This window comes from Microtus oregoni, unplaced genomic scaffold, assembly GCF_018167655.1.
Source record: "Microtus oregoni isolate MIOR12 unplaced genomic scaffold, Mior012 000004F_ref0000308, whole genome shotgun sequence".
Lineage (NCBI taxonomy): Eukaryota > Metazoa > Chordata > Mammalia > Rodentia > Cricetidae > Microtus > Microtus oregoni.
The window spans coordinates 29,416,725-29,438,253 of record NW_024543063.1 but is presented as its reverse complement, the minus strand read 5'-3'; the positions used below and the strand labels follow the sequence as shown (position 1 = coordinate 29,438,253).

Below are 21,529 nucleotides of genomic sequence, written 5' to 3'. Positions count from 1 at the left end.
ATGCTCCTAATACAATTTGATTTTTAAAATATATTAACAATCTGTATTTCAATTATTTCGTTTACTACACCACACTGACTCTGAAAAACATAAATCAAAATTCCTATTTCTGAGTTTTCTCTATTGTATCTGAAAATACAATTACTTGGTAATCCTAAAAAACAAAACAGAACAAAAACCCAAAATTTATTTTAACTTAAAAGGCTATCGCTGCCTCTGACTCAAATCAGAGCATTTCAACATTTGCCCCCAAACTTTTTCTTCTTCCCCAACATGATTAGTAACTTTCAACTTGAACAAATCAGAGCCGCAGAATTAAGGGCTGCCAGTACCGACGTCGTCCTCTAGGGGCGCTTACCTGAAATGCAGCCTCAATTTTGGTAACAGTCCCAGGCAGGAGCAGCGAAGCTGGTGATTCTGGTAAGTGAAAGAAGCGCATGGTCGCTCTTGTTATCTGGCAAATCACTTTGTGTTTTCTGATTTCTTTCTTTCTTTCCTTCTTCCTTTCCTTCCTTCCTTCCTTCCTTCTTTCTTTCGAAAGAAGATCTTCCTCTGCAGTCAGCCCTGACTATCCACTGTGTAACTCAAGCCAACCTAGACCTCCTTGTTCTCCTGCCTTATCCTCCAAGCACCGGAGCGACAGGCGTGGACCACCACACGTCCGGCCTCATTCCCATCAGTTTTCCTGACAGCCATACACAGAATCAGAAGCTCTGAAACAGGACTCACTTAAATTTATCTAGGCACAGGGTTCTTCAGGGAGCTTCGGGGATAGCCCAGCTTAGCAGCCACAGCCTAGATATACTCCAGTTATATTCCTAGATATATTCCAGTTATACTCCTAGATATATTCCAGTTGCCCTGGAAGTAAAGGAGGGCAGAGAGAAATTCAGGAGTTACTGGGGAATCATACAGGGTCAACCACGTCTAATGAGAAGAGCCTGTACCCCAGCTTACTTGGGAGACTGGGCCAGGAAGATCACAAGTTCAAGGTCAGTCTTGGAAACTTAGTGAAACTTTATCTCAAAACAAAAAGTAAAAGGGTGTTGGAGGAGTTGGAGGGACCAATCAATAATCAGAAGGCATACAACCCTTGCGGAGGACCTGAGTTCAGTTCCTAATGCCCATGTCAGACAGCTCACAACTACCTGCAATTCCAGCTCCAAAAGAAACCGATGCCTCTAGCCTCCCTCTAGCCTCAGTGGGTACCTATACCCATGTACACACACACACACACACACACGAATAATTCAAAATAAAGTTTTGTTTTAAAAAGTAAAGATAAGATAGAAGCTATAGATACAGTTTAGTGACATGGCACACAAATTCATGAGGGCCTTGAGTTCACTTCCCAGTGCCGTAATGGGGGGAGACCCGGTAGGACCAAAGAAAGACTTAAAATATTGATCAATGCATCCTCATGAGCTTCCCTAGTCTTCGTAGACCTTCGTAGGGGGAGCTGAGGGTGATCCTTCCTCCCCCTAGGGACTCCATATGGCCTGTTTTCCTCTAGGGACACTGAGGTCAGAGCTATACACTCGGTCTTTGGGGTAGGTGTATAATCTCTAGAAAACTGGAAACTCCTCATCACCAGCAATAGCCAGGCCTCTTGTGCCGGGTGGCAATGCCTAAAGAAAATGCCCACATGAGTTTCCCGAGTGTGCTATTTCCCCCTGCAATTTTTGAGTGTTCAGTCGCAAACCTGCCAAAAAACGGGAAACCTATCAATAGGGCAGAGTGGGAAGAGAGAAACAGGGGCTTGTCACCATGCCGCTGGAAGTGGGGAACGAAGAATCTTCCAGAGATGGCAAGTCGAAGCAGGGTGACTGCTTACTTAGAGACGAGGCAGCAGGTGCGTGCTTTGTAAGAAAGGAAGAGGTCAAAGAACAGGCTCGCGAGACTTAACAAGACAGAACAATCGTCAGCCAAAGTCTCCCGAGGAAAGATGCAGCTCAGAGATGTGACAGCAAACTAAGCATGCTGACCCCTTACAGAGTCGGGCAATACTCCGTTCACAGTCATGTCCTAATTACTCTTCCTTAAGTACCGTGGCAGGGGCATAATTACCAGAGATGGTACACGTATCATTAATTTCCTTGCTGTGATACTAAGTAACTAAAGAAGGAAGCTTGAGCATCCAGTTCGCCTTGGCAAGGTCCACATGGAGGCTGGAGCACAGGCAGCTGGTTGCATGGCATCCATTGTCAGGAAGCAGAGAGAGATAAATGTCCTTGCCTTCTCCCTTCTAGTCAGTTTGGGACCCTAGCCTGAGGAACCTGCGGCTCACATTCAGGGCGGGTCTTCCTTCCTCAGTTAAACGTCTCTGGGAACACCGTCATAAACATGGCTGGAGTGTATCTAGTCAGAGGTTCCAAATCCAGTCAAGCTGACAGCGAAGAATTAACCATGTGCTTGAATGTGAAGCAGGAGATAAGAGCTTGTCTAAAGCACAGACCCCGGACAGTGAGAAGCTGGCATCACCCCCAAACGGCTGCACACGAGCGAGGGGAATACGGACAAACAGCAGGTTTGTCTCCAGTGCAGCCTGCTCTGGAGAGAGGCTGCTCACTGACCCCTGGGGAGCTGTCATTTGCACTGTGTAACACAGCAGAAAATGGCCATGCCAGCTGGTGTCGCCCCCTGGGCAGGTCTGGTTTCCACCCTCTTCCACTGCCATGGGGGGCTCAGCTAACACCAAAGCTGATCTGCTGCCCTGCCTGGGGTGTGTTGGGAGAGAACGGCATCCATACGACAGACTCCAGGCTGCTCCTTACCAAATCCTGGGAAAGCGAATAGACACGGGGACCCTGGGATCTTCTTCTGTACCAGTGAATCCCTCAGCAGCCCTACGATTGACACACAAGGCCGTACATGTGCAGGTTCCTTTCTTTCATCAAGGCTGGAGAACAGCATCGGAAGGGAATGGCAAAGTTCTAGCTCCAAGCTTCTAGGGACCAGACAGGTTTCCCAGGTATCTGTGTTTCTTTCTCTGCCAGAACCTGGGCCCCTCATTCAGTGCTTCCAAGTTGCCACTCTGGAATTCTAGTCAGGGGCTGAAGACCAAATCTCTCAATCCAATGTTAGCAGAGAACCATTCATATTATTAGGTACGAGGATGATGTTTTGAGTAGGCAAGAACGGTTTTGTTTGTTTGCTCTTTCACCCGAGGAATTGATTAATAGGATGTCTGGGAAGTGTTCTAGCAAATTCTCCCAATGACAGCCATGGTGGTTGTGTCCCGGGTAAAGAGAACCCGGGGAAAGGCTGGAGCTACTGGAGAGTGGTCAATTCACATTGCTTAGACTTGTGTGGGTGCAAGACTTCCTAGAAAGAGAAAGATGGTAAAAAGAAAACAAAAATTTGTCACACACACACATACACACACGCATGTTAAGAACATAGGGTGCAGTCTACTTGTTGTATCTTTTCCCACTCATGTCTTCTCTAGACACTTCGCAGAGTCACTTTAAGAAGGCCTTACCTATTCAGGGCAGGTTCCGGCAATAGGGTCTCTAAATTTTACCCCCACATTCAGTCAGAGGGATGGTTTCATGTTTGGAGTAACCTAAATGCATAGGGATAGCATTTTCCCCTAAGACAGGTTTTTTTGTGTATCCCTGGCTGTCCTGGAATGAGTTCTGTAGACCAGAAGGTCTCAAACTCACAGAGATCCACCAGCCTCTGCCTTCCGAATGCATGCGCCACCACAGTCCAGCTCCTCTGACCGTTTTTTGTTTGTTTTTGTTTTTTCGAGACAGGGTTTCTCTGTAGCTTTGGACCTCTGACCGGTTTTTAAGGGCGGTGGCGTTTTCTCTTGGAGGACGCAGCTTTGGACTCTCTCACCTCTTGGGGAAAAAGAACAAGGTTGCGCTGCTCTCTCCAGCCTGCGGCGTGGGCGTGACGCTGCAGTACCGCGCTTGGCTACCGGAGGCAGTAGCGCCCGGCTGCGCGCGCCTCCCCTCCGGTTCACTGTGCGCAGCCGCCCGCGCCGCCCGCCTATTGGTTGCCGTGCGTCGCCGCTGGCGGAAGCGGGGCCAGCGCCGTGCCGGGGCTGGACTGCCGCGTCCCCAGTGGTGTCGCCTGCGTCCTCAGTGCCATCGGAGCCTGGGAGCTGAGGGTCAGAGGCCCGCGTGATGGAGAGACGCAGGATGAACCTGCCCACCGGGCCGGACACGCTGTGCTTCGATAAGGACGAATTCATGAAGGTGAGGGACACCCCACGCTAAGGCCCTGCGGTTCCCAGGCGCTCTGGCGAATCTCAGGGAAGGGGGCCGATCGGGCTGAACTTCACTCCGACTTGAAGGAGTCACCCTACCAGTCCAAACGGAAGACACTTCGCTGATGGAATTTCAGCCGAAACGGAAGGAGTTTGCCTGTTAATTGTATCCCTCTGCCGCTGTCAGTTAAACGACCCCAAAACATGTTTACACGCAATTTCTTTCTGGAGGCAGGGTTTTGAGTTGTAGCCCAGGCAGGTCTTGATCCTCCTGTCTCTAGTCCCCCCCATCCCCACCCCGAGGACGGAGAGCCAACAGGTTGTGCCGTTTAATGTGTCAAAGTTGAGATTTGAGGGACCACTTCAAAGCTGTTTCCACGGTGAGGGATTTAGAAAATTTGTCTCTTTGGCACCTGAAATATTGAGCTAATGAGTTTAAGTCTTACAGGATAGTGTGTGTGCGCGCGTGTGTGCTCGTGACTTTACTTACGCGGTAATTTTTCCCTCCGACTTAATTGGCCTAGCTCTGTTTTGGTATTTGCATTCAGTTAACATGACCAAATCTCAGAGTTTTGGGTTTTAATTTATATGTGTCTTTACTTTTTCATGTGTGAGAGGCGTGTCTAGAACCAGGAATGAAGCACCTGTCTGTAGTGACGTTGCTGAAGCACTGCAGGAAGTGTAATTGGGAGATGTATTATTTTATGTCTGTATGTGCTTGCCTTCCCGAGTTGATGTGCACAGCATGTGCAGAAGTCTCAGAGGCCAGAAGTGAGCTGCCATGTGGGTGCTGGGAGGCAAACTCTGGTGCGCTACAAGAGCAGTAAGCACTCTTACCTGCTGCCATCTCACCCGCCCCGGTAAATGAGTTCAAATAGGATGCTGGAGAGAATGCTTCAGAAAGCCCCTGTCCCATCCCATGACCAAGAGTGACCCCAAAAAGATGCTAGAAAGCCAGAGAGGTACATGGTGGGGATAGGTGTCTGGAGGAAGAAAGCTCACCAGGGCATCATGGCCTACCTTGACCTTAGGTGAGAAAACTTAGATGTGTTCAGTTTTTAACTCAGGCCTCCCTCATGCCTAGTGCCAGCAGCCTTTCCGCCGCACTACCTGCTGTGTCTCTCTCACACTGACCTGTGGCCTCTGTTAAATGCAGCATCAGAAAGAAGATGCCACCAAATGCAGGTTGTGAAACCCATACAGCAGACCGGGGAATGAGCGGCTGGGCTGCTGGCACCTCCATGCTGTTCCATGCTATCAAACCTCTGAGTGTGCCAAGCAATTTGTAGTTCTGTTAATGTGACCAGTTCAGGCCACGCGGTGGTGGCCTTTAATCTCAGCGAGGCAGAAGCAGGTGGATCTCTGTGAGCTCGAGACCAGCCTGGTCAACAAGAGCTAGTTCCAGGACAGGCTCTAAAGCTACAGAGAAACCCCGTCTTGAAAAGAGAAAAGAAAAAAAAAAATTGTGACCAGTTCAGTCGTAGAGGAAACCACATGGAAGAGCTGCTCTGTGTACTGTTAGTTTTTCTAGGTGGAGCCAGAAGCTAAGGTCCTGTGCTGTTTGTGTTTCCTTTAAAGAAACATTTTATGAGTTGGTTTGGTGGCTCAAGGGTGCCTGCTATAGATTATATGTATGCATGAGTATCTTACACAGCGTATTTTGCAGAGGCATAGGTCTTTTACAAGGTTAGGATGTCAGGTACACGTTGGAGTTGAGACTCCATGAACCACAGTCATTTGTTTGCAAACTTGTTAGATTGCCCTGGCGGCAGCCTGCTAGCTAATGCAATGGTAGCCCTTGACTACTCACCCACAGGCACCCATTGACCACCTGCTGTGTGCCAGCTATAGCTCTGGACTTGAAGGAGAGGTGTGGTTTGGCTGTTGAGCGTGGTCAGAGGAAGAATGTGTGGGCTCAGAAACTATGCTTGTTCCGTGGTGGCTTTCAGACTTACTTGGTGTCCTTCCCCTCCTCCTCTTCCTGGATTTATTTACTTATTTATTTTACATCCTGACCACTGTTTTCCCGCCCTCCTCCGTCCTCCCTTTTACCTCCCTTGCCCCATCTACTCCTTCATTTCTATTCAAAAAAGTACAGGCCTCCCATGGATGATAAAACATGACATATCAAGTTGCAGAAAGACTAAGTGACTTGATATTAAGACTGGTCAAGGCAATACAGCATGAGAAATAGGGTCCGGTCCTAAAAGCCAGTAAAAGGATCAGAGTAGCCCCTGCACCCACTCTTAGAAAACCCACAAGTGTAACGTATGTGCAGAGGGCCTGTTCAGTCCCATGCAGCTCCCTGGCTGTCGGTTAAGTCTCTGAGCTCCTGTGAGCCCAGGTTAATTAATTCTGTGGGTTTTTTTGTGATGTCCTTGACCACTTTGGCTCCTACAATTCTTCTTCCTTCTCTTCAGCAGGATTCCCTGAGCTCTGTCTGCTGCATGGCTGTGGCTCTCTGCATCGGTTTCCTCTTGCTTAGTGAAGTCTCTCTGATGACAGTTCTTATCTGGTGTCTTAGTTAGGGTTCCTGTTGCTGTGAAGAGACACCATGACCACAGCAACTCTTATAAAGGAAAACATTTAATTTGGGGGTCACTTACAGTTTCAAAGGTTTACTTAGTTCATTATCATGGTGGATCATGGCATGCAGGCAGACATGGTGCTGCAAAAGCTGCCGAGAGTCCTGCATCTTGGTCCACAGGCAGCAGAAGAAGTGTGTACTAGGCCTAGCACGAACAGGTGAGATCTCACTTCCTCCAACAAGGTCACACCTGTTGCAACAAGACCACACCCCCGAATAGTGCCACTCCCTATGGACCTATGGGGCCATTTTCCTTCTTTTTTCTTCTTTCTTTCTTTTTTTTTTTCCAGATAGGGTTTCTCAGTAGTTTTGGAGCCTGGCCTGGAACTAGCTCCTGTAGACCAGACTGGCCTCGAACTCACAGAGATCCGCCTGCTTCTGCCTCCCGAGTGCTGAGATTAAAGACGTGTGCCACCACTGCCCGGCCATATGGGGCCATTTTCATTCAAACCAGCACACCAGGTTCTAGTTTTCTGCTGATTTCTCTACCTCAGTTATCCCCATCACACACAGCTTGGCTGGAGAGTTGTCATTGGCGGCTCTCTGTATTTTCACATTGCTATGACCAAATACCTGACAAAAAGCAACTTGAGGAAGGGCCTCTTCCAGCTTACAGTGTGAGGAGTTAAAGTCGGTCTGTCATAGCAGAAGGAAAAGGTGGCAGAACTTAAGGTAGATGCTTGGTCACTTCACCCCTGTGGTTAGAAGGAAGAGACGAATACTATTGTTGAGCTCGAAACCGCTCCCAGACATCATTCCCAGCCTTTGTCTCCAAAGTGATTCTTCATCCTGCCAATTGACAGCATCAGCCATTATACTCACCTTTCCCTCTCAAAATCACAGCGGCTGTCATAGGTCCCATCACACACACACACCCGCATGAAGAGTTCAGGGTTTTTTCTTTCTTTGCTGTTTTTCAGTCTATTTGAAAATTTTATACTGGACATTTAATGCTTAGAAAGTTAAGCGAGGAAAGCTTTTCTATTTTTAGAAGAGCCTTAAGTGAATCGTGTCATTTTCGAAACTTAAGTTCCCTATAGACTGAGACCATGAGGAGACTGCCCTTAGCCCTTCTGAGCGCCTTTGTGAGTAGACAGGACCTCGTCACAGCATGTGACCAGAAGGAGCTCTGGACAGGCTGGCTTTGTGGGTCTTTATGTATCGTAACTTGACTTTCCTGCTCTCCAGGAGGATTTCGACGTGGATCATTTCGTGTCTGACTGCAGGAAGCGTGTGCAGCTGGAGGAGTTGAGAGACGACCTGGAGCTGTATTACAAGCTGCTGAAGACGGCCATGGTGGAGCTCATCAACAAGGACTATGCGGACTTTGTCAACCTCTCAACAAACCTGGTGAGCTTCCCTCCATAGTCCCCGCCGCTGGTGGACACGTAGGTCTTCTTTGTCTGGGTTGGTTCTTAAAAGTTCAGCTTTTGGCTAGGCGGTGGTAGCTCACGCCTTTAATCCCAGCACTCTGGAGGCAGAGGTGGATCTGTGTGAGTTTGAGGCCAGCCTGGTCTACAAGAGCTAGTTCCAGGATAGGCTCCAAAGCTACAAAGAAACCCTGTCTCGAAAAATCAAAAAAAAAAAAAAAAAAAAAAAAAAGTGCAGCATTTGAGAAGTCATATTGTTTCAGGCATTCATTAATGTCAGTCACAAAAGAACTGAATTTTCTTTTCTTTTTTCTTTCTTTTTTAAGTTCAACTGTTGTGACCTTATTATTCACTTTGTATTTTTGATTTTCCTGAGACAGTCTTGTGTTTTTGACACAGAGTCTCTCTACAGCTGTGGTTGTATTGGCACTCTATATATAGACTAAGATGGCCTGAAACCCAGAGATCCGTCTGCCTCTACCTCCCAAGTGCTGGATTAAAGGTGTGTGCTGTCATGCCTGACTTTTGAAACAGGGTCTTAATCTGTCTTCCTGGCTGTCCTGGAATTTAGCTGTGTAGCCTAGGCTGCTCACAAACTTGCAGTAGTCCTTGTCTCTGGGGTGCTGGATTATAGGTATGCATCACCATGCCTAATGTGGCTTGATTACTCTTTTTTTTTTTTTTACTTTTTATTTTATTTTTTTTTTAATTTATTTATTTATTAAGGATTTCTGCCTCCTCCCCGCAACCGCTTCCCATTTCCCTCCCCCTCCCACGATCAAGTCCCCCTCCCTCATCTGCTCGAAGAGCAATCAGGGTTCCCTGACCTGTGGGAAGCCCAAGGACCGCCCACCTCTATCCAGGTCTCGTAAGGTGAGCATCCAAACTGCCTAGGCTCCCCCAAAGCCAGTACGTGCAGTAGGATCAAAAACCCACTGTGATTTGAGTAGATCTAGGGTGTTAGCTGACTGGAGTGAAGGGAGGGGCAGCAAGAGGCCATTATTGTTGAGTGCTGACAGGTTCCCAGGAAGCTCCATGGTTAGGCTGTTCTGCCAGCGCACGTGGCAGCCACTCTCGGTGGGAGCCTACTCACCGGCATGACACACATGCACATGCTAGCAGGAAGTGGAGACAGCACTGATCTCCAGGAGGCCAGCCTTCGGGAATGGTGAGGACCATGCCGGCTACTTCTCGGAGCAGCATAGGAATGCTTAATTTAATACCCTGAGACAGATCTTTTCGTTTGTTGCTTTTCAATCTTGCTCATATTTTATTTTGCTTTTAAATGTTTTTCTAAAGCAACATAGAAAGTGCAACCTCTGGAAATTTTAAGAAACATGAAAATGAATGAACTGTGTTTTACTGTGAATGTGCTGTAGTTACTAAGAGGGCTGTTCTAGTAGAATCAGAAACTTAGAAAGTTTTATTTCCATTGTTTTTAAATTTGCTTTCCCCCGTGAGTTAGAGTCAGGTGGGATGTCCATCATATCCTGGCTTTCCCCCGTGAGTTAGAGTCAGGTGGGATGTCCTTCATCAGACTCTGGCACCAGCCAGTTGAAAACCATCATTTCCAGTTAACAGTCACTTCTGATTCCAATCTTTAGTTGTTCAACTTGCCCTTGGGGCTCAGGGTTCAGTGGGAAGCACTTGCGCTACCCTAGTGCCACAAAAAAATCCCAGATCATCCCAAGGTAATTTGTGCGTCCTTTATGTGCTCTGGCTTCGCATTCTCACAGTCTCCATGTGTAGCCACAGTCGTTTCTGTACTCTGCCAACAGTGATCGTGGACACTTGGATCGTTACACAGATCCTTACACTGGATAGGACCGATGATTCTGAGCTGTCATGATTTTGCCTCTAGGTCGGCATGGACAGATCCCTCAACCAGCTATCTGTGCCTTTGGGACAATTACGAGAAGAGGTTCTGGTAAGTCACCCCACTCTTAGTAAAAAGTTTAGCATAAGCATGATACGCCTGTCTGCTAGGGATCCAGGAGTTCCTAGTCTGTCAGTTTGTTGTTTTGAATGGTCAGTAGTTACAGTTCATGTCTCTGAAAGAGTCGGAGATGATGGATTCTCTGTGTTTAGCATGTGCTATTATAGTCTACACATGACTGGTGTAAAGACAACAGAGCTGGAATAGATGACTTTAAAGTGACCGGATGAGGGGACGGTGGAGTCAGCCTGTTAGTGATCAGTCACTGGGTCAGAGCTGGTGTACATCCTGAGCATTTGCTACTTTATAAGTATTTTCCCAGCTGTATGATGATGTGTGGTTAGGTTCCTAGCCTGCCCACAGAGCTCTTTACACCCTGGAGCAACTGAAGGACAATACCAGTTTGACAGAAAACCCTCACACAAAGACACGTAATGTTTCTCTGATGTGCTCTGCAGTGTAAGGGAGCCGCTGGGGATGGACTTCTGGCTGTCTATGACAGGGGAGTCTGGTGTCATGTCAGTAGGTCACTGTGCCACGCCATCCTTTGCCTCCTGGTCCATCCCTCGGTTGTCTCAGGGCACCTGACTGCCAGGCTCTTTGGCACTGTGGAGCTGTCATATACTTGGTGTTCATCCCAACGTTACCTGTGTGTGTCACCATGAGCTTGAAAAACCTTAGACCATGTTTGAACATGTGACAGGTGGGCTTTGTTGCATGTGCAGTGTTGGGGAAATGGTGTCAGGTGTCCTTAAGTAAGGAGGTCTATGGCGTTACCTCCTGAGCTGGGCTTTGACCTCACAAGCAGTGTGGATGCTGATGTCTTGGTTGTTTTTCTGAAGGTCTTCTGAGTCACTCTCCACAGAATGAAGGGGAATGATTCTGTGGTCCACTGCTGGGATCCACATCCCTGTGACTTTACCTGGAGCTCCTGGAGCTGCATCCTCAGCTTCCTGTGCAGATGAATAGCAACCAACTGTTCTCTGCCTGCGGCAGCTCTCATGCCAACTTGTTCTTCCTTCGTCACCTCAGACCTCCCTCTGTTCTGCTGCCTACCTTGCTGCCATATGCTACTCACTTTAGGCAGACTCTGCTGGTTTTCCATCCTCAGCCCTACAGTGGGCCTTTGAGATCCTGAGGTTGGGGATTGAAGCATGCCATTGTTACAATATTTTGTAGCATTTACTGAATGAGTGAGTTTACTTTTCTGTAGCATTTTTGTGATTTACCCACCTTACTCTAGTTTTCATGCCTTCATCCCTGATTATCTCCTAGTTGGCCTAACTGAGTAGTTTCTGGTGTGTCTGGTGTTCCTCTGCTCTTCTGGCCTCCTGCTCCTCGCTTCTTGTTTCCTGAGTTTCTCCATTCTTAAGATGCTTTATCCATATTTCTTGTGTAGATTCTAGGCTCCTCAAAAAGAAGCTAACACCCACCCCCCATCTCTCCTTCTCTTGAAAGGGAAGCCTGCAGGTACCAGGATGTGCCTCGCCTACCCTGAGCAGGGCTGCCCTCATTCCTTTAGCCTTCTAAGACTTCCCTGTGCTTGTGTGCAGATTTTCAGGGTCTGTACCATAGCTTTACATCCCAGATGCTCACATTCACAGGCTTTGTTGTCTTTTCTCCACGTCAGCTGTGCTGTCCTGTGCTACCTTTTTTGGCACTTAATCTGCCATGACCTTGGCTTTGTATATCACTGTGTCTGCATACTTGGGTGCCTCACAGTGATTCTGTCTCATGCTTTGTAATCTTGGTTGGTGTCTGAATATTGACCTGGGTACTGAGTCTTATAAAATAGAATTGAATGTGTCACTTTTATAATGTTACACTTCATTTTTGCAAAAACATTTTCTTTATTATTTTCAAGAGTCTTAGGTCATCTGTCAGTGAAGGAATTCTGGCAGTAGAAGAACGAATGTCTAAGCAGGAAGACATTAGGAAGAAAAAGGTATGCTGTAGTGTCTACTCCCAAACCTTGGCTTCAGCACTGCGGGGCATGTGGTTTCTCTCTGGGGCACGATGACATGGGTATCTCTGTGCATCCCCTAAGGGCTGTACCTAGGCATTCCTCTGCCTGTCTGTGAATAAGGAGAGAGGAGCAGCAATAATATTTTAAAGTGATATGTTACATGCCACAAGCACTCCTCCCAGGCTTCTCATGTTCGTCAACCAGGACTTCCTGACGGAAGACGAAATTGGACAAAAGTGCCTGAGTGGTCACTAGATTAAACAGATTAAATAGTAGCACCCCACAGTGAAGCTTAGCAAGCAAGCCATTTGTTCTCAGCACCGGGGGTGTTCTTTTTCACTTTGAAAGATGGGAGCTTAGTATCTGCCAACAGCCCAGTGTTCTGGGGAGCCTGGGCGTCATCCTGCCGTACCACGTGTCTCTCTTTGTCCGTGTGTGGACTTTTGCAATAAGTGTCTTTAATGAACTGACACTTGGGTATGTAGGTGTGCTGTGCTCATGCAGTTAAAGAAGATGAGTATATTGGAAACAAAAACATGAAAATGTATCTTAAGAAAATAAGTATAAGGGATGGCAAGATAGCTTCCATCTTATTTTGTGTTGTTTACTATATTCTTGGGATAGAATTGTGAAATTTCACTGTAGGAAAGCCAGAATTGAGCTTATGTCCTTGGGAATTCAGGATTATGTAAGGATATTTAAGATGGCCTCTCACCTTCCTGATAACTGCTTTCCTCTTTGTTTTTATTTGATGTCCTCTTTGTAGATGAGTGTGTTGAGACTTATACAGGTTATTCGATCAGTTGAGAAAATTGAAAAAATCCTAAACTCCCAGAGTTGTAAAGATGCACCTTCCCTAGAAGCGAGCAGGTGAGTATTTTCACTAAGTACTTCACATCCAGGCTAAAACTTTTTTGAGTGAGATTCATTTTTGGAAAACAAAGAAAGAGTGTCTGCGTCTGGTTTGCTGTTTTTGAAAGTGACGCAGCCAGGTGTGGTGACCCCTGCCTCTCATCCCAGCGTTTGGGAGACAGATGCTAAAGGGCCAGTCCTTCCGGCTGTCCTCAGCCAGCGCCTGACACCTCCTGCCAGCTTCTTTCCTGGATACCTGCTCCACTGCCCCTCCTCTCATCCCAGCTCAGTGCAGGGCTCAGTCTCCGGACGCTACCCTAGCACACACCCTGCAAAGCTATCATGTAGTATTCCAGGGATACTGCACTGTCAGCGGCACCCGAGCTTTTCCACCAAAGCCTCTCCAGCCATTCTTCAGACATATGCACCCACAGAGTGAGAAACCGACTCTCCTTGCTCTTTCCCCTGTCTTCCCTTTCTCGTCTCTGGAGCCCACGCCTCCGTTACCCTGGCAGAGCAGTGCTCGGTGTTCGCTCCTCTCCCCGCTGTGCGCTCCGGGAACTGCAGGCTGGTGCTGTGTCATGGCTGCATCTGCTTCCTCTAGCTTTCTCCTCTCTGCCAAATTTAGGTCTGGCCTCCCACCCTTTCAGCGCATGACTCTGCCATATGATCCTCATTCTGGGAATTCAAATCCCCAAGCCTCCTTTCCTCACTTCTACATTCTCCAGAGCTGTGGCTCCCACAGCTGCAGGATCCAGGCTTGAGCCCGGTGTCCAGACCCCTGTCCATCTTACTGACGGCCTTTCTTTCCTTGTCACCTCCCTTTGACTGTGCTGTAGTAATAGGGGCGGCGGGGCTGCGTCCCCAATACCCCAGCCGCCTGCTCGGCTAGCTTATGCCCCGAAATAACAACACACAAACTGTATTCATTTAATCACTGCTTGGCCCTTTAGCTCTAGCACTTACTGGCTAATTCTGATATCCCGATCAACCCATCTCTAATAATCTGTGAGAACCGGTCTTACCGGGAAGATTCTAGCCTAGTCCATCCTGGGTCGGAGCTTCATGGCGTGTGTCTGCCCGGGAGCGGGGCATGGCGTCTCTCTCTGAGGCGTCTGCTCCCGAGAGAGCTGTGGAGTCTCTGAGCTCACTTCCTCTTCCTCCCAGCATTCTGTTCTGTTTACTCCTCCCACCTATCCTCTAACCAATAAAATGGGCCAGGGCAGTGCCTTTATTAGCCAATGACCTTCCTCCATCATTTCCCCTTTTTCGGTTTAAACAAAAAAAAGGCTTTAACATAGCAAAATTACATATAACAAAACAGTTATCAAGTAAAAGTTACAATAATCTTTATCATAACTAAGGAAAACTATAACTATAACTAACTATTCTTAACTCTATCAAAGACTCCAGAAAGATACACTACTACCTAAGCAAACAAGAAAAAAGCAACTTTTAAAACTCTAGAAATGACAGAGACATCTCGCTGCCTGGACAGTCACCCAAAGTTCCTCTGTATCGTTGGGGCATCCATCTTCAGCCTTCAGGCCCATGGTATCCAGCAGACATTTCCATAAAGCAGGAAAATTCAAAGTCAGTTCAGTCACTATCTGTTGTGTCCTGCAGAATGTCTCGCAGACTCTTTCATGAATCAGGAACCCCGAAAGATCATCTCACCTTAGGCAAGTTCAGTAGTCCTCTCTCTGCGGGTTCTCTGCATCCAGTTTATGCAGTAGTCCCGGCAAGAGCAGTTTCTTGCCCAAATGGCTATCAAACTCCATAACGAGCCTCTTCGATGCCCATCTTCCTCTTGAAGTACATTGGTGCTGCCAGGAGCAGAGTGTCTCATTGTCATGAAAAGTCCTAAGTTATTAAAACATTAAATGTACTATTTTGTAATCTTTGAAAGACATGAAGAATGTCTATCTAAAATATATCTCTATATATCTAGAAAATCTAACATGACTACAAGCTTTACTATTATCAATGATTATCCATTAACAACCTATATTTCTTAATTATACAGTACATTTTTAAATGAACTACACAATCACAATACCTTAATCAAAATCAGAAACACTTATACATATAACAAAATTGACCTTAAATCTCTATCAATAAAGCAAAATCTATACTAATGTAAATTATTCATATCTATATCATATCCCCCTTAAAATGTAAAAGAACGTTTATAAACCATATTTGGGAATATGGGCGCAGTTATTTCTCTCCAAACTGCTTCCTGCTGAATGGGGGCGTCGTTAATTAGGTCTTTCATGGTATAACCTGTGTGCTAGTTTCATCTCAGTTGGCTGTTGAGCGAAGCAATTTTTTGAAGGCGTTCACACCAACCCTTCAGGAGGGCGTGGTCCATCATACCAAATCGGAATAGAAGAAATGAACAGCGTCTCATCCTCTGTGAAAACAAAATAAGAAACTCCTTTCCAAAGCATCATGTCCTTAGATCCAAATTTCAAAGTCAAGGCATCAAAATATCTATGTTGGATTAGTTCAGCAGCATTTATAAATAAATATCTTTTAGCATCTGTTGCTCCTTCCTCAGCATTTAAATAATTTAAAGAGAGCATAATAGCATACAGTATCAAAATTCTCTGTTTATTTTCCATCTTTGTGCAGCTTTGTTTTAACCTCTATTTTGTTTATTTTTACTTAACTCTTTGCTTTTTGAGACAGGTTCTCTGTATCTTTGACCTGAAGTAACTCTGTAGACCAGGCTGTCTTTGAACTCTCAGAGATCCGCCTGTCTCTGCCTCCCAGGCATTGGGATTAAAGGTGTAAGCTACTACACCTTGAACTCACAGAGATCTGTTTGTCTCTGCCTTCTAGGCACTGGGATTAAAGGCGTGTGCTACCACACACAACAACTCTATTCCTTTTTTGTTTTGTTTTTTACTTTAAGAACTTCAACTTTTAGTCTGCATATATTTTTAACACACTTTAAACCATTGAGAAATTTTCTTTGTCTTTGAATCTCTCTTTACTGTATATCTCTCTTTTTCTGACCACACGAGTCTTTAATTTACCAAGCAATATCAGTAGGATTAAAGGCATGGCTTTGCCGGCTGGATCCAGCCCATTCCTTAGCTTTCCAGCCTCATGGCTGAGGTACTGGCTGTAGCCAGCAAGCGAGCTTCAGCAGCCTGTGCTTGCAAACCGCACAAACCGCCTGCGTAAAAGAGTCAGAGTTTGTCCTAGCAGGACAGCCCAGAAAGCCGGCATTTTTTAAACGGTGCAGCTTTTTTCCTGCTACAACTGAAAACCGAAAAGCATGCGTTCAGCTTTTCGTCAACACCATTTAAGTGTTTCGTGGCAGGACCTCTTAATGAGCTGCAGGCTTTGCAGCTAAAGCTGAGTCAGGAAGCCTCTCTTAGATGAGGCGCTTGCTTGCCTCTGGCAAGCAGAGCAGACCCGAGAACACAGCGAGTCTAGTTGCCATCAAACAAATCGTAGCACTTTACTCCAAATGCTCTATTCAAAAGCTCTGCCTCCTGCAGGAGCCAGACAGAGATCGCAATGGCGGCACAGCCCCAGGAAGTCACACTTTAAAATGACACAGCGTTTTTTTTCTGCTACTGTTGCCAAATCAGGAAATCTCTCTACAGCACGCCACCAACAAACAGCAAAAATCTGTGTTAAACTCTCTCTCCCTTATTTTTAAGCCTTCTCAGGTTTTTTAAATGGGTTTAGTTGTCCACACGTCTGGGCGCCAACTGTAGTAATAGGGGCGGCGGGGCTGCGTCCCCAATACCCCAGCCGCCTGCTCGGCTAGCTTATGCCCCGAAATAACAACACACAAACTGTATTCATTTAATCACTGCTTGGCCCTTTAGCTCTAGCACTTACAGGCTAATTCTGATATCCCGATCAACCCATCTCTAATAATCTGTGAGAACCGGTCTTACCAGGAAGATTCTAGCCTAGTCCATCCTGGGTCGGAGCTTCATGGCGTGTGTCTGCCCGGGAGCGGGGCATGGCGTCTCTCTCTGAGGCGTCTGCTCCCGAGAGAGCTGTGGAGTCTCTGAGCTCACTTCCTCTTCCTCCCAGCATTCTGTTCTGTTTACTCCTCCCACCTATCCTCTAACCAATAAAATGGGCCAGGGCAGTGCCTTTATTAGCCAATGACCTTCCTCCATCACTGTGCAGCTCACTTAAGGTGTTTTAGATCTACTCAAGACATGCATAAAGATGGAAGCAAAAGCTAAAGGGGGGGCTCGTTTGTGACATTTACTCTGTCATCTTGGATACCTCTGATCTCTCCTGCCTTTGAGAGGTTCGTGTAGTTCTGCATCAAAATGTGCAGATAAGACACACAGAAGTCACCACAGGAAGCCCCCCGCCCCCGCCCTCCACCTCCCTTCTGCTGTCAGGCTTGCAGACACCTACCAGGAACAGAAGTTATAGAGTCCTTTACCTGTCAGATTGTAAGGTCGCTGGCATCGGGGTCAGCTCCTGGGCGGGCGTGGTGCCCTCGGGAAGGGTGGGCCTCCAGCTGCCCTAGTGATGAGCACATCTGTGACACTGTGCCTGCTTTGCTCAGGATCACCACTGGGAGCTTCGCTCAGCTTAGATCAGGACTTGTTGCTCTAGCAAAGGGAAGGCAAGGGCAAATTAGTGAGTAGTTAGGCGGAGGGGTGTTGAGACACTAGACATAAACAGCCCCAGGCTTCAGGAGAAGAGCTGTAGACACTAAAGACAGGAGCATCTTCAGGGCAGCCTTTCCCCTCCACTCTGAACTAATTTTGATTGGACAGTTCAGGGCCGGGCATTCCAATGACCTCATTGTGATGCTTTTCTGTATCCTTATACTAGGGACATTTTTTTAAAAAGATTTATTTATTATCTACCCAGTATCTACTTGCATGTACACCTGTAGGCCTTAAGAGGGCACTGTACCTCATTATGGATAGTTCTGAGCTACTGTGTGGTTGCTGGGAATTGAACTCAGGACCTCTGGACGAGGAGCCAGTGCTCTTAAACTCTGAGCCATCTTTCCAGCCCTTGCTAGGGTCATTTTTCCTAGCTCACCATTCCACCGGTAAAATAACATATTTCTCCTTTGCTGTTTTCCTCCTTGAGTGGCAGGGGTACTCTATAGCATGTTTTAGGGAACAGGTGCTTGCATTGTATTTTATGCCTTCTCCCTAGGACCTCCAGCATATAGAGAGTGCTCTTTCAGCCATTGGTAACATAACTTTAAACTACTATTTAAATAGGAAGGTATTTAAGAGATTTATTTATTGCTACTAGAAGGCCAACTTTATTAAAATTAACAAAGATATTGGCTATTCAAGAATTATCAGGTGTTTCAGAAGGAGAAAGATGAGCAAGTAAAGAAGAGAAGGTTCAGGGATCGCAGGAGGAGAGAGACACACAGGCAAAGAAGGGACAGTGAGGGCAGTAGAAGGTGGGGGCACGTGGCACCCTGTGAGCCTGTGGTCCGAGGCACGCAACCCAGCAGCACCAGTCACGTACACTTTACCAGTGGTCCAGTGCAGCTGCAGTGGTCTGGGAATGCCATTTGGAGGAGACAGACAGATGGCACAAAGATTGATTTTGACCTTGTGGCAAGGTGGCCACTGTCTCAGCCCGAGCACTACAGTTTGGACCCACATGCTCTCTGGGGCGTCAACAGCCTCGCAATTAAACTCTCTGCTTGTTGTCTTTGCCAGCCCTCTCTTGACTGGACAGGTTTTGGAGAGAATTGCTACAGAATTTAACCAGCTTCAGTTTCATGCTGTGCAAAGCAAAGGCATGCCCCTTTTGGACAAAGTGAGACCCGTAAGTGTGGGTTGGGGCTGGGCTTTGGGTTGCAGAGAACCTTAGTCAGTGGTTAGCAACGTGCCTGGCACTGACTGAATTATAGGGTGCTGACCCTGGGTTGGGGTTTTGGTTTGGGGACTCCTATTTTCCAAGTGTCATTCACTACAGCTTTTGTGGAAAGACTGTAAGTTGTAAGAGTAACACTCTAAATCTGACACCATATGGCACAGATAACATTGAATTTTCCCAGATCCCTAGACTGAGCTTTTTTTTTTCCTTTTACAAACAACCATTTAGTCTCTGTGTGCATGCCTGAATGTCCATAGAGGCCGGAAGAGGGTGTCAAGTCTTCTGGAACTGGAATTAGAGGTGACAATGTGGGTGCTAGGAACTGAACTCAGGAGCAGCAAGTGCTCTTAACGGCTGAGCCATTTTACCAGCTTTAAATCTATGATGTCTATCCGAAACCAGTTCACCTTGTAGCTTCAGAGGAAAAATGACATTTTCTCATTCTGACTGTCTCTTTGTAAATTCTTCTTTGCTGAGCCAGTGGTCTACTTGGAGGCAGGGTCCCCCTTTTAAATGTCCACACACTGCCTATAGTGGGGTCAGGCACCAGCGTGTGTACAGCCATTTGAAGTTGGAAAACGTTGTGATGTGAACTTTCTGATGGCTTCCCACAGCGCATAGCTGGCATTACAGCAATGTTGCAGCAGTCTCTAGAAGGCCTTCTGCTGGAAGGTTTGCAGACCTCAAATGTGGACATCATCCGGCACTGCCTGCGTACCTATGCCACGATTGACAAGACACGGGATGCAGAAGCTCTGGTTGGCCAAGTCCTGGTAAAGCCGTATGTTGATGAGGTATGTGCTTCTGGTGTGGGGAGCTTCTCCAGAGCCATGCTGTGCTGCCTTCGCTTTGTGTCAGGTAGAGATGGATACACCGGAGATGCTAGGAAGAGAGGGTCCTGCTACACAGTTGGTAACTGGAACTAAATGTATTCTGGTGGGCGCTCACGATACAGTTTGAATATGCCTTCTTATCTGGGGCTAATTTCCCCCGGGAAGAAGGCATGGGTCAAAACATTTTAGCTCTGTTAAAGTGACGAATCAGCCCCAGTTAAGTCACTAGGAAACAACCGCTGGTCTTATAGGTGGAATAGACAAGCAGACAACTGGTCCAGCACCTGCGGAGTCCAGAGCAGTGAGGCGTGTGGAAGGGAAGGCAGACTGTGTGTCCACAGCTCTTCAGGGAAGATGTTGGCCAAGGCTTAAGGAAAGAGGAGGAATTGTCAGGGCTCAGAAGGTGGGAATCAGAGATGCAGGACTTTCATATCAAGCCCTGACTGTGGGACACTTAGACAAGTGTTCTCCACCCATTGGATTAGCTGTCAGGTAGGAGCAGTGTGCTCTGCTGGGAATTGCCGGCATTTGTGATGGCAGGTGTTTGTCTGATCTGGGGGCGGGGGGCTGTTCTGCAGCCTGCTACTGTACATCTTTGACATTAACTGTAGAGATAATTCTAATCCTGGACAAGCTTAGATTTGTTAAAGTAAGTTTTCAGTTTCCCACGTTTTTATCTTGTTACACTCTGTGCCTGTCTGTGGAGGAAGAACAAACTGTCCTGGCATTTACCAGTAAATGGATATTTCAGTTACAGATCCCGGCCTGTGCCTTTCACTGAGCTAAGTCTGCAGTGCTGAGGTAAAGAAGCATTTGAAATTTGTGGGCACATCGAGTGTATTAGTTTGCTTTCTATTGCTGTGGTAAAACACCGCGATCAAAATTAACTTGGGAAGAATGGGTCTATTTTAGCTTGCAGTTCTAGAGGGATAGAGCTTATAATGGCAGAGAGGACCTAGCATTTTGGCAAAAGCAGAAAGCTGGGCGGTCATATTTTTATCCACATACAGGAAGCAGCAAGCAGGAACAGGAAGTATGGTAAGCCCACCCATAGTGAAGTACTTCTTCACAAGGCTCTACCTCTGGGAACCAAGTATTCAACCATGAGTCTAAAGACATTTCTCATTTAAAGATAGCATTAAGTGAATTATGACCCCCTGACCTTTAAAACTTATAGTGTCTGTTATATTTTGAATTTCAACCTTACAACCAAAAATAAAATATTAAAATTGAATAAATTTTCATTTGTCTGCCTTATACCTACGCTAACTAAGCCTACTAGTGATAGAAGAGTCCAGGGTCGGGCTGTGAGGAACTGCAATGGACCCCTTGCTCTAATCTAGACCTATTCTGGGAGAAGCAGGTTCTTCAGTCTCAGGCCAGTCTCTGCCACCTAGCCTCCTTCCTACCCACATCAAATCAGGGCTTTGTAGCTGAACATAGCAACTGATTCTGAATGTGACCAGTTTGGCTTTACTATTTAGAAAAAAATACAGCTAACCTGAGCGTGTTGAGAACGCCATTAATCCCAGCACTGTGGAGGTAGAGGCAGGCAAATCTCTGAGTTTGAGGCCAGCTAATTTCTTGGTAAGTTCAAGTCAAGCTGTACAGTAAGACTGTCTCAAAAAAAACAAAAACAAAAACCAGCTGAACAGAAGAGTGGCCCAGGTTTAACCCTCCAACTTTTGTAGTGTCTAGTTCATGGTTTTCTTTGAAATGACATTCTAAAACAATTTCCATTATTGTAGGTGATTGTTGAACAGTTTGTTAAGTCTCATCCCAATGGCCTTCAGCTCATGTATAACAAGCTCCTGGAATTCGTTCCCCACCACTGCCGCCTTCTCCGGGAGGTCACTGGAGGAGCTGTGTCGAGGTAAGTTCAAGGGTTCAGCCCGAGCTGCTCCCCAGGGCTGGCTTAG

At 46.7% G+C, this 21,529-nt stretch overlaps 1 protein-coding gene across 1 annotated transcript in view; it reads left to right on the top strand.

Moving 5' to 3' along the window:
• Positions 1-4,032: 4,032 nt before the first annotated feature.
• Cog2 (component of oligomeric golgi complex 2) overlaps positions 4,033-21,529 on the top strand; it is a 35,383-nt gene continuing 17,886 nt past the window's right edge. Inside the window, exons 1-8 of the mRNA XM_041650848.1 lie at positions 4,033-4,205; positions 7,992-8,153; positions 10,035-10,100; positions 11,974-12,054; positions 12,842-12,945; positions 18,618-18,726; positions 19,392-19,571; positions 21,359-21,483. Coding sequence (XP_041506782.1) covers positions 4,134-4,205; positions 7,992-8,153; positions 10,035-10,100; positions 11,974-12,054; positions 12,842-12,945; positions 18,618-18,726; positions 19,392-19,571; positions 21,359-21,483 — 899 coding nt within the window. The 5' untranslated portion in view covers positions 4,033-4,133. The remainder of the gene's footprint in view (positions 4,206-7,991; positions 8,154-10,034; positions 10,101-11,973; positions 12,055-12,841; positions 12,946-18,617; positions 18,727-19,391; positions 19,572-21,358; positions 21,484-21,529) is intronic.